The sequence below is a fragment of the Camelus bactrianus genome, chromosome 35 (assembly GCF_048773025.1).
Source record: "Camelus bactrianus isolate YW-2024 breed Bactrian camel chromosome 35, ASM4877302v1, whole genome shotgun sequence".
Classification (NCBI taxonomy): Eukaryota; Metazoa; Chordata; class Mammalia; order Artiodactyla; family Camelidae; genus Camelus; species Camelus bactrianus.
Window position 1 is genome coordinate 24,319,139 of NC_133573.1, and position 12,716 is coordinate 24,331,854.

General features: G+C 45.8%; 1 protein-coding gene across 1 annotated transcript in view; it reads right to left on the reverse strand.

Moving 5' to 3' along the window:
• Positions 1-225: 225 nt before the first annotated feature.
• Positions 226-12,716, reverse strand: part of CCDC3 (coiled-coil domain containing 3) — a 57,735-nt gene continuing 45,244 nt past the window's right edge. The window contains exon 3 of the mRNA XM_010953718.3: positions 226-1,612. Within this exon, the coding sequence (XP_010952020.2) occupies positions 1,337-1,612 (276 nt within the window). The 3' untranslated portion in view covers positions 226-1,336. The remainder of the gene's footprint in view (positions 1,613-12,716) is intronic.

Genomic DNA, 12,716 nt, shown 5'->3' on the forward strand with positions numbered 1-12,716 from the left:
ATGAAGCCTGGCTAACACTGCTTTTCTGTAGGTATGTTGCGAGACGGGAACTCTGGGAGAGACAGGGTCAGACTCATCCCAATGGGGAGGGCACAGGCGGCTTGAGTGCAGTCTCCTGGGTGCCCCCCGCCAGGTGTAACTAACTCACAGATATGTCCCCAGAGGACACAGAGCTGGAAAGCCTGCCCTCTTCCTGCTGCAAAAGAAACACACGAGGCTTTATGGTTGTGGCTGAAATATTGCTCATGTTTATTGAAAAGGCAAAATGTGGTGCATCTGTAGAGATCCCGCTCCCCCAGCTCTCCAAGCATGGGCTGCAAATCACCCTTAGATCTAGCCTTCCCTTGGGTGACAGCAAAACTGCTAGAATGAAAATGTCCCAGGCAAGAAACAGGAAAACGCACCCTCTATGGCACCACACTGTGAAGAACAAAGTGCTGGTGGAGTGCGGCCATGAAGAGCCTTTGAGCAGAAGTCCCCATGCTGTGCAGTCCAGGGCACAAATTTCTCCCCGAGGCAGCAGCCTGCCACCAAAACTCAGGGACAGAATGCTCGGGCCCCAGATGAGCTGCTAGAGCAAAAAGGATGTGGGTTTTCAAAAGGCAGTGGATGGAAATCTGACACTAATGCCATTTCCAACAGAGAGGACGGTGTGACGGGGCCCCGTAGTTTTGGAGGTGGTGGGGTGCCTCTGGGCAGCATCCCCTGTGCAATTTATAGTGTTGAGATACCTGAGATGCTGTTCAGGCTTTTCCCACCTGGGAACGTGGTTCGATGAAACATGACTAGGCCCATAAAGGCACTTCTCCTTTAGATTAAAGTGAGCCTTAGGAATCCACACTCTGGGTAGCTGGTGTGGGAAATCAGGTGTGACTCTTGTTTAATTTCTTGCCACCTCACTCCCTGACCTGTGATGAACTCGGTAAGCCTTAGCAGCCTTAGAAGGTTCCACGACCTAGCTTGAGACCACTCCTGCACACGGATGGCTGTCTGGTTGTGCACAGCTAGGACCACACTGCGGCTCTTCTAAGACAAAGGCAGAACCCCTTGAGTTCTTGGGCCACTAGAGAGTCTAAAATGTCCTTTCCCTATTAAGTGCACTTGGCAAGGCTCCTCCTGGAAGCCCGGGGCAGGCCCCAGGCAAGCACATGGCACTGTGGGTATTGGAGCACTGGGTGGAGGACCAGGCTGGGGAGAGAGAGCAAGACTTGCCCTGGAGCCAACTAGAGTCTACCAACTGCAGAATAAAATGCCAGCCAGGAGAGCTCTTGAACTCTGTGCTCAGACCCTCCCGCCCTCCCTTTCTGCTCGCTGGCTGCGCGAGGCTGGCGCCCGGCTAGCCCCGCAGGTAGGGGGCACCCGCGGGCTCCCGCCCCAGGGCGTTGATGTGCGGAAGCGCGCCCGCTGTGGCCACCAGCTTCTCGCTGAGCTTGTGGTTGAGCAGCTCCAGGTGGCGGCTGTTCTTCCGCGCCTGCCGCAGGGACCGCTTCACCTTCTTCACCCGCTCCCGCAGCTGCCTGTTCCGCTTCTCCAGGGTGGCCACCTTCTGCTGCAGCTTCTTGACACGGTCCTCCTCCTCAAACAGGGCCTTCTGCACCGAGGAGCACATGAGCTGGGGCAGGAAAGGCCGGGAGAGGAAGGTGAGTTGCAGAAAACCTCCCGAGGAATGCTCCCCAGTGGCCCCCACCCCAGGGCAAGGACGCCTCATTCCCCCTTCTTGCTGTCACTCTGTGAACCCCCAAGTGAACCCAAATAGGGAGCCCCTCTTTTGCTTTCCGTATTGGGTGCCCTAGGTAAGTTTATTTTGAAAGACACGCCGTGACCCGTCTTTTCCCTCGCTTACCAGTTCACATTGCAGGGAGACCTTGCTGGGGGGCATGTGACTCCCCACATTTTCCTCCTGTTCAGCAGTTCTGACCGTTAAATTCTAATCTGGGTCTAAAACACTTTCCAGGAAAGCCATACCTTGAGGATCACCTTGTTGGAAGGGAGAACTGGATCTACAGAAGGCCTTCGGCGTATTTCCATCTGAAGGGCTTTGCCTGCATGGAGGCGCACGTCCCCGCGTTCTGGAAACCTTTCCAGTCATCGCGGGATGGGCTGAAAGTGTCTCTTTGGAAAATTGAATTTTGGTTTCTTAGCTAAGCCACCTTGGTTTCTTATAGGAAAAGATAAGATATTCTAAATATTTGCCATTCCTACAAGGACAGTGCTCCAATGATCCAGTAAGTAAAAAACACAAAACCCAGAGCAGGAAAATGCGCAAAGAATGTGGACAGTCCACAGGAAAGGGAAAATAAATCTCTCCCAAATGTGGGAAATGCTTAGCCCTACCCTTAAGATGAATGCAAAGTAGATCCACAATGAATTGCTTTCCTCCACAAAATCCAATTTTGATTTTACTCTTTGGTAAAACCAGAGTCAGGATTTGGGGAAGTGGGGATTCTCATATACTGCGGGTAGAGTATAAACTTATCTAAAGAGCCAGTTTGACTGTATCAAAATGAAGACAGCATGTATCCTTTGATCTGGTCATTCTGGGACTTCATCTGATATAAATACACATGTGGGAGTATTTATTTTATAGATACATATATAAAAATATATACATATATAACGACAAACACTGCTGTTACAAGAAGGCTAAGGAATGACATCAGCATTAGGACCATATAAGACACCCCTCATTCCACCCCCTCAACAAAATATTGGCATCTATCCATGAAGAAAAATGACTTTGAGAGAACTGTGGGGGTCCACCAAGGGAGGAGTCTTGACCCCACCACCACGTATCCATGACGTCCTGGCTGGGGACCCTGCAGTTGTCTGTGAGCTGCCTCCAGACCCTCTCAGGCAAAGGACCTCAACAGATATTTCTCCAAAGGAGATAAACAAATGGCCAACAGGTAGAGGAAAGGTGCTGCAGTTCACTGTGATATCACATATGTCTGGTCTAATTATAGTTATCCACCTATGACTAAGAAAAAGATGGTGTTTTAGTGTAATACTGCTTGAGTAATGTATGCTTTAGGCTCTGGGGAACACTGGCCTGAAAATGGGTTGTTAAATTACTCCACCATTCTCCACTTGGAACTGTTTTGCCAGAAAAGTGGGAAATGGGAAGAAATATCATTTATACAAGCCTTTATGAAAGCCCATAATGAGGAGGGCAGTAAATCAGATTGATGGTTCAAAGGAAAGTAGAGAAAGAATATAAAAATGAACAGAGAAAGATTACCAGACAAATGAGGGAAGAAAGAAAAAAAAGGAAGAACAAGCACCTTCCAATGTCATGGTCACCCAAGGAACCACAGACAAGGAAGGTAATGGCTGACAGGGCCCGGGGCTCTCGGCTGTGTTAAAGACCCATAACAATTGCCACCCAAGAGCCTCGGGTACAACTGTCAGGGGTGTCTCAACTAGTGGACTTTCTGGGGGATACTGGCAGAAACTTCTGTTCCAGTACCAATGACGCAACTGCTGTTACAACCTCTGGAATGCAAATTTTGAGAAAGGCAATAAGTAATTTGGAAACAAATAGTAATCTTAAATATCTTCCATACAAGTTAGTAAAAATGTTTAGCTCCAGAAAAACATATGAAAGTATGAATCTCACTGGTAAATATATATAGTAAAATTCAGAATAATCTAAGGTCATAAAGGCAGTGGATCAATCACATCTAAAGCCTGTATGAAGGTTAAAAAATAAAAGTAGTAAAAATAACTATCACTATGTATAATTTGTTAATGAATACACAAGATAAAAAGATGTATACTGTGACATCAAAAACATTGGGGAATAAGTTTTCAACTTCAAATGGACTGTTATAAGTTGTTTTGTATAAATGTCCTGGTAATTACAAAGCAAAAACCCAATACACAAAATATGAAGAGAAATGATTCTAAGCAGACTGCTACCAGAGGATAACCAAACAGCAAAGCACACGAGAAGAAAAAAGGAATTACAACCCAACCAGAAAGAAATTTAAATGGCAGTAAGGAAAACTATAAAGAATTATGTTCAATGTAAATGGACTAAAATCTCCAGACAAAAGACAGAATAGTTGAATGAATATAAAACATGAGCCATCCATATATCCGGAGGGAACTCTAGTTTGAAAAGACACCTGCACCCCAATGTTCACAGCAGCACCATATAAAATAGCCAAGACATGGAACCAACCTAAGGCCCATTGACAGATGAATGGATAAAGAACTTGTGGTATATTTATATAATGGAATACTACTCAGCCACAAAAAATAAAATAGTGCCATTTGCAGCAACATGGATGGACTGAGAGATTATCATACTAAGGGAAATAAGTCAGACAGAGAAAGACAAATACATTAAATCACCCATATGTGGACTCCAAAAAAAGACAAAGACGCTAACTCATCTACAAAACAGAAGCAGACTTGCAAACATAGTAAATCTTACAGTTACCGGCAGGGAAAAGGGGAGGAAAGGATAAATTTGGGAGTTTGAGATTTGCAAATATTAACTACTATATATGAAAATAGATTTTTAGATATAAGACACTATGTTCAGTATCTTGTGGTAACCTTTAATGAAAAAGAATATAAAAATGAACATATGTCTGTATACGCATGACTGGGACACTGTGCTGCGCACCAGAAATTGACAAATTGTAACGGACTGTAGTTCAGTTTAAAAAATGAAATAAAAAATCCATGGCCCATCTATATTCTGTCTGAGAGAAACTCACTTCAGTTCTAAGGACACACAGAGACTGAAAGTAAAGGGATGGGAAAAGATATTCCATACAAATGGAAACCACAAGCAAGCTGGGGTAACTGTGTTTCTATTTTGAGAAAAACTATAACAAAGGTCATTATGTAATGATAAAGGAATCAGTTCATGAGGATATAGCATTTATAAATATTTATGCACCTAACATAGAAGACTCTAAATATTTAAGCAAGTATTAACAGACCTAAAGGGAGAAGTAGACTGCAATACCATAATAGTAGGGGGCTTCAGTATCCACCCCAACAGCGACTAGGTCTTAAAGAAACATGGGGTTTAAACTACATGTTAGACCAGACAGACTTAATATTTACAGAACATTCCATCCAAAAGCAAGAGAATAGAGATTCTTCTCAAAGGCACAGGAAACATTCTTCAGGACAGATGATATGTTTGGTCACAAAACAAGTCTTAATAAATTAGGAGATGGAAATCTTATCAAGCGGCTTTTCTGACCATAATGGTATACAAGTAGAAGCCAATTACAAAGGAGAACTGGAAAATTCACAAATATGTGAAGATGAAGCACGAACCTGAACCAAGCAGTCAAAAGAGAAATAAAAAATAGAACTGTAACTTACAGGATGCAATAAAATCAGCTGTAAGAGGGAAGTACGTAGTGATAAATGCTCACATGATGCAACAAGAAAGAGCTCAAATAACGACCTTATACCTCAAGGAAACAGAAAAAGAAAAAATGAAGCCCAAAGTTAATAGTAAGAAGGAAATAACAAAGATCAGAGCAGAATAAATGAAATAGAGACTTAAAAAAAAAAAAAAACAGAAAAAGATCAGTGGAACTAAAAGCTGGGTTTCTGGAAAAAAAAAGTAAATCTTTAGCTAGATTCAGCAAGAAAAAAAGAGACAAAATCAGAAATGAAAGGAGATGGATACATTTCTAAAAACATACAACCTACACACACTAAATCATAAAATAAACAGAAAATCTGAACAGACCAATTACTAGTAAAGAGATTGGATGAGTAATCCAGAACTTCCCCTGGAACAGAAGTCCTGGACCAGACGGCTTCAGTGGTGAATTCTACTAAACATTTGAAAGAAAAATTAATACCAGTCCGTCTCAAATTCTTCCAAAAAACAGAAGAGAGAACACTCCAAAAATCATTTTACAAGGCCAGCATTACCTTGATACCAAAACCAGACAAGGACACCACAGAAAAAAAAAAAAATCACAGGCCAATTTCCCTGATGAACACAGATGCAAAGATCCTCCACAGAATGCTAACAAACTATCTTCAAATAGGATCATACACCACGTTCCAGGGGGATTTATTCCAGGGACACAAAGATGGCAAGTCAGTTAATGTGACACAGCGCATTCATAAAATGAAGGATAAAAATCGTATCAACGGATGTAGAAAAAGCATTTGAAAAATTTAGCATCCTTTTATGTTAAAAGCTTCGGTGGAGGATTACGTCTTGATGACAGAGCCCTCACTGATGGGATTAACGTCCTTATAAAGACATTTTATAGAGAGTGTTGCCCCTTCTGCCATGTGAAGATACAACCAAGAAAAAAAAAAGTCTGTGACCTAGAGGAGGGCCCTCACCTGTCACACCGGCTCCCTGACCTTGTGCTTCCCGCCTCTAGAACTGAGGAAGAAAATTCTGTTGTTTGTAAGTCACCCAGTCTGTGGAATTTTGCTATGGCAGCCGGAACAGACTAAGATCCCTAGGTACACCGTAAATATCCCCTAGATGTTACTCATTATTATGAGCTAGAGTTCATTCTCTTAACACCCTTAACCTGTGCAACTGGACCCAGCCTGCATCTCCAGTCTCACTTATCATCCTTTTGTTCACAAACTTTATGCCCAGAGCATCCTGGCTCCTGGGTGTTCCCTAGCATGTCTTGTTCCTTCCCATCTCTGAGCCTCTGTGCTTGCTTCCTCCCTCCTGGAGGGCTGGCCGACCCCAGCTCTGTCTGGTTGTCCTGGAACCACTGTGCAGGTCCGCCTCTGTGACACCTTCCACAGGCGACTCTCCAGTTACACACCAGGTTTCCTGCTCCCACGTCTCCACAGCACCTAAGCCTGGAGCCGTCCAGCCAGCAAGCGCCCGCAGCCCCGGGGGCATACCCGCTGCCCTTGTCACGCCGCACAGAGGCGAAGGCCTCTTTCACCTTGGTCTCCGTCGCCTTGTTGCCCGGGCCATTTTAGGAATACACTGAAAAAAAAAAAAATCTGAATCCAGTTGTTCCCAAAATACCCATCACTTAATAAAGAGCTTTAGTCACTGTTACAAGGTGAGAGGAGGCCATGTGAGCCACACCACCCTCTTCTAGCCAAAATGAGCCCCTTAAGAGAAGGTGACACGGGAGACTCTGGAGGACTCACAACGTTGTGTATGACCAGGCATCATCTCCGTAACTTCCTGACAATCTAAGGTGACCGCACCCCAGGCTCAGCATGGACATCCGCCCTCCCTAAGCAGTGGTCTTCCTCTAAGTTATCACAGATTCTCCAGCCAAGAACAGGGTGAAAAAGTCCAAGCAAAGTCCACTAACACAAGAGAACTGGGCTTTGATGTGGCTGGCGGTTTGCATTTTGAAAGGACAGGATCCAGCAGTGGGATGGAACATAACATCAAAGAGGAGGCTGAGTTACATTTTATGGCGTTCTTCACACGGCTGCATTTTAAAATAATAAATAAGAGCAAACACAGTAGGACGCAACAGATCTGTCCTCTTGGTGGGTCAGCGATCATGTCTAAGACATTTGCACTCTTCAATGGCATCCCTCAGACCCTGGGGGCCGGCTGGTCCCTGCCCCAGGGAGTTAGAGGAAGAGGAAGACCACCTTGACAATGGCCTGAAGAAGCCGAGGTGGAGCAGAGGGACAGCTGGGGGTGTGTGTGGGTGTGTGTCTATTGGGCGGTGGGGGGGGGGCAGTAGTTATTAAGATGGGATGAGTGGTCTGACTGGAGTTCCTTAGGGACTATGTCACTCTCCACCCCACAGCCTCTCTTTGACATGGGTAGGGTTTGATTTGGAGCAGAGAGACACAGAAGGACTCTTAGAACTTGTCCAATGTCAACAGCAAAGCTGTGACCCAGAACCCCTGGCCGGGCAGAATGTCTTTATCTCTGTGGGAAGTGGGCTATGCCTGCAGGTAGGGAGGACTCAGGCCCTGGGAATAAGAGGCTAACCCCATAAAATGATGAAGCCATTGTCACCGGCATCTCAGAGAAGCCTCCTGCATCCTGGCCATCACCCCTTAAGAAAGCGAGAATTTCTCCATGAGAGCTGTGCTTTCTAATACATGTGTTTCTTTAAAAAACCATCCTTTGTCTGGAATGCTTTCCAAATGAAATCAATCTCTTTAGAAACTGCTTTTAAAATATAGATAAAGTCAACACACTTGCTCATTTAGCTTTGTGATGCTTTACAGTAGGCTGAGAAGAGGAGGGGGACAGGCCCGGCCAAGCTGAAACAGGCATTGCCATATGTCCTTTGAGGAAGAACCAAAGAGAAGCAAATGATCATATTGGGCAACCTCAAAACAACCAATTCCTAGTAGGCAGCCCCACTGTCAGGACATCACACCAGCTCTGACTGGCTATGGAGGAGAAAGCATGTGCCTGTCAGAGGCCCAGCATCTGCCCGTGGCTGAGTCCCCCTTCTCTAGAAAGCGCCACTGCTTCAGGGTGGATGGGACGACTGTCACAGGGGAGCCTGCCCTCTTATTCTCAGTAAGACAAACTGTAGGCTGGGGTCCCCATTCTTTCTCTTTTTGAAGTAGAAACCTTTTTAAACTCTAAAAGCAACATATTTTATTATAGAAAAGCATTTAAAAATTATGGGACAAAAAAAGGACAAGATCATCTGCAATTCTGTTGCACAGAAATGGCTACTGTTGACATTAATGTATTTCTTCTGAGGATCATTTCTATTGGTATACACACACATTTAAACAAAGTTAGACTCACGCCATTATTAGATTTTCTGCTCTTAATTTTTTTTTCCCTTTGCTATTTTATCATCATTATTTTCTAGGTATTTGTATACTTTCATGGAGCATTTTGATGGAAGCGGGGGGAGGATGAGTCTGGTGGTTCTGCCCAGCCACCATGAACTGCAAGACTGATCACTAGTTAATCCTGCACCCTCATGACCACAGGCCGACGAGGAAAGATGCCAAGAGGGATGTTTTTGCATCTGTGAGGCTGAGTGATCTCAGTGTGACCTTTGGGTGGTCCCCTGCCTCCAATGACAGGACAAACCCATGAGAGTGTCTCACCTGCGCTCTACCTAAAACTCTCCCATGTGTCCACCTCTCCCCAGGAATCCCTGGTGCTGTGCAAAACTTTCACAATCAAGATCTTGAAAAGTTAAGGAACTTTACCCATGTTACCATACAGAATCCATGTACAATAGAGCATCATCTCTAAATGATTAAGGAAATCATTTCTTAACAGCTTCCACCTCCAAATGTTCATTCATTCCAGCAAGACGCGTTTCTCGCACTGCGCCTGGCACTGTATGGGGCAGAAAGATTGCCTGAATTCTTCCACAGGACACCAGTAAGCTCTCTATCTACCTTGAGAAAAAAACAGTGTATTAAAAATGACTATTTCATGGCAGCAGACATACCAAATGCTCACTGAAAGAATTCTTGCCTTCACAGCTGCTTTCAATTTAAAGAACCACCTATAAAGACAAGACAGCGTGTACTTTCCAAAATGTTAAAAATGAAGCAAGTCCCAAAGCGGCAACACTGACCAATAGCTTCCCTTTTTAACACATCGCTGTACTTGAGATTCAAAGAAAGAAAGAAGAAAAGAAAAATATTGAAATCGAGAACAGAGGTGAGCAAACGAATCTGGCCTGCCACCTGTTTTTGTGAATAAAATTTTATTGGAACACGGCCACAAACACCTTCCTTTGTTTACATGTGGTCTGTGGCTCTTTTCCTGCTACTGCGGCAGAGTTGAGTAGTTATGACACAGGCTGACCCATAAAGCCTAAAATATTTAGTATCTGGCCCTTTGTAGGAAAAAACTCTGGAAGCCTAGTCTTGAGAGGGGCTCGAGGCAAATGGAGACACAAAGGCAACAACAGACGACTGGATGGAAGAGTTTGGAGAGAAAACAGCAACAAAGAATGAAGGAGGATGAAAGATGGAAGAGCACCGGGTCCCAGAGTCTCCCGAGACCCTGACTGCCCCCCCTCCCCTTGCCCAGCGATGCGTGATGACGGCTCTGGGCTGCCTGGTCAGAGCTCAGGTTCCCAATGATTCTTGTCAAGGATCCTTGGACTCAACGAACTACTGCCAATTTCAAACCTCCAGGTGGAGGTCCACAAAACCGCTCTTTCCAAAATGATTATCTGCTGGTTTTTCAAGCGCTTCGCCAGTGACACTGATAAGCTAAGCTTCCTAGAACCGCCCACGTGCACTGGCCAGAGACATCCCCTCTCAGCACAGACACGCTCTCAGGTGGCCCTCGGCCACACAGTCTGCCAGTTCTGAGAAGTTTACACGGCATCGTGTCTTCTGACCCAGTCAAGGCCACAGGCCAAGACCCCTTTATTCTCTGTGGAGGGGGGCGATGCTCAGCCCACTGGCCTCGCCCCGAGTTCTCTCCAGCTCCCTCTGGCCCTGTCTCCTTGTCCCACCATTGTTTTCGCCCTTTTAGAGAGAAGGGGGGGGGTGAGGGGGCAGGCAGCAGAGCCAAGCCACTGCAGAATAGTTTCCTAAATGGGAACCATTGGGAAGACGCCCAGAGCTACCGAAAAAACTCCCAAACCACAGGAGTGACAGCAGGGCAGTTCTTCTGAGGACTCTCTGGAGAAGCCACCTAGGGTTCCTAGGACTGTGTTTGACCTGGCATGGGGCCCTTTGCTCCACCCGAAGTCAGAGCATTGTCTCCCTGAGCTGGGAGCCTTTAGGAAGGGAGAGCAAATGCCCCAGCCGGGCTGTGGCTGAGGGTGAGGGGCGTGGAGGTGGGAGGCAGGCAGGCAGGAGGTCGGGACAGAGCTGGGGCGGGAGTGCTGGTCCCACTGGGCAGTGCTGGCTCAAGGGCTCTCTTGCCTTCCCGCTTCCGTCCCCACTGTCCCCAGACAAGCAGAAGGCCGTCTGGCATCCCAGGCAGGAGCCTGGGCTTCAGAACCAGGCAAAACTGGGATTGCATCCCCGCTGCTCCATCATCTGACAGCGGGGCCTCGTCCACGTCCGGGCAGCTGCCTTACCCACCCTCCTCATTTACCCAATGGGGAAAATAATGCCTCTGCCATAGACCTGCTTTGCAGAATAAAACCAGATAATAGATGTAAAGCACATGACATAGCACCTGACACACAGAAAACAAGAAATGAAGCTTTCTGACTGTTACTCATCCTGAATTTGCACTTTCCTGATTGAACTGCTACTCCCTAACCACACTGGGCGCTCTCAAGTATCTGTGCCTTCTGCTGAGAACATCTCTGCCAACCACCCCTCACATCTTTATCCAACCGACGGAATTCTACTTATTCTCCAAGTCTGGGTTTAAGGGTCACCTCCTCTGTGAAGCCTTCCCTGATTCCTCCAGGAAGAGCCAGGTAATCTTTCCCTAACTCCACTGTCAAGTTTATTGCATTGTGCATCTGACTCTCTCCTGGACTGTAAGCTCTCAAATAAATGCAAGGGTTCCATCTTTTCATCTATTTATCCAGCACCTGGTGTGCAGAAAGCACTTGATAAATGAAAGGCTGAAACAAGTTCAGGGACTTAAAAGCAGACAACGAATGGAGAAGCAGGGGCTACCTTTGGGAAGCGGGGGCTGGGTTCACTGTGATCCTTGTGAAGTTTCTGTGTCCCAAGTCCATTCTGACTCCTCTGTTCTGGTCAGATCAGGAACTGGCTTTAAGGATCTTGAACTGAGTGCACTTTCCTTTCTGATGCTCTCCCAGGCTCAGCTGACAGGGTTATTTTGTGTATTCTGAGCCAGATCTACAGAGTTGCAGGACGTGATGGAGAGGAGGAAGGACTGAATTTCAGAGAGGGGATGCGGGGTTACAGGAAACCCAGGTAAATTCAGGAGACAGACCACATTTCAGAAAGACTCCAGAGAGCCAAGAAAAAGAGCACAGGGTCTTAAACGGCCAAGGCTTAACTCCTTAATAGATGACGATTAAAGCCAGGAAAAGACCTCATGGCCTTGGGTCCATTCCCTGCCGTCACAGAAAGGGGAGTTTATCGGTTATGTTCTGGTACAGAGAAAGAAAGTTACATCTTTAGATAAATGCACTAGAAAGTGTTGCCAGACTGAAGTCCACCTAACACTCAGCCCATGAGATGCTGGCGTGCAAACAAAAGGGTTTTTTTTGGGGGGTCAAATAAAGTACAAAAATTCCGCACACTATGTCTGCTCTATGACTTAATGTTCATTAACCTCTCAGCCATGCACTTTGATCCTGTGTTAAATCAACCTCTGTTTTACACTCATCCTCGCCTGACTCGGGCAGAGCCCTGCAACAGGCAGCAAGAACTGAACTACAAGCATGGGAAGAGGCCCATCTTCTCCGGCCTGGGGGCAGCCAGAGCCCCAGCCAGTCCCCTCAGCCCTGAGCAGCCTGCTGCCCTGTCCCTGGGGCTTCTTCCCAGTGTCCGTTAACAAAGTCCTTTAACGTTATGGTTGAAAATGCCATCATGAGCCTAGGGATTCAGGAACTTTGCAAAGAAATATTGTAGATAATTAATGATATTTTAATTACCACTCATTCATAAGTAAGTTTCCTCATTGCATCCCAGTACAAACTCTCTCTATACATATATCTATATAGATACAGTTTCATATATATACACACACCCATACATATATTCTAGGAAGCAAGAAAAATATTAATCACTCAGTTATGTGCATGTGGACTTTGCTGATGGGAACTCAACTTGTCCCATTCTGTGATATTTCAGTCTAGATTCTGAGCTTCCTGTGGGGGAATCTGTAT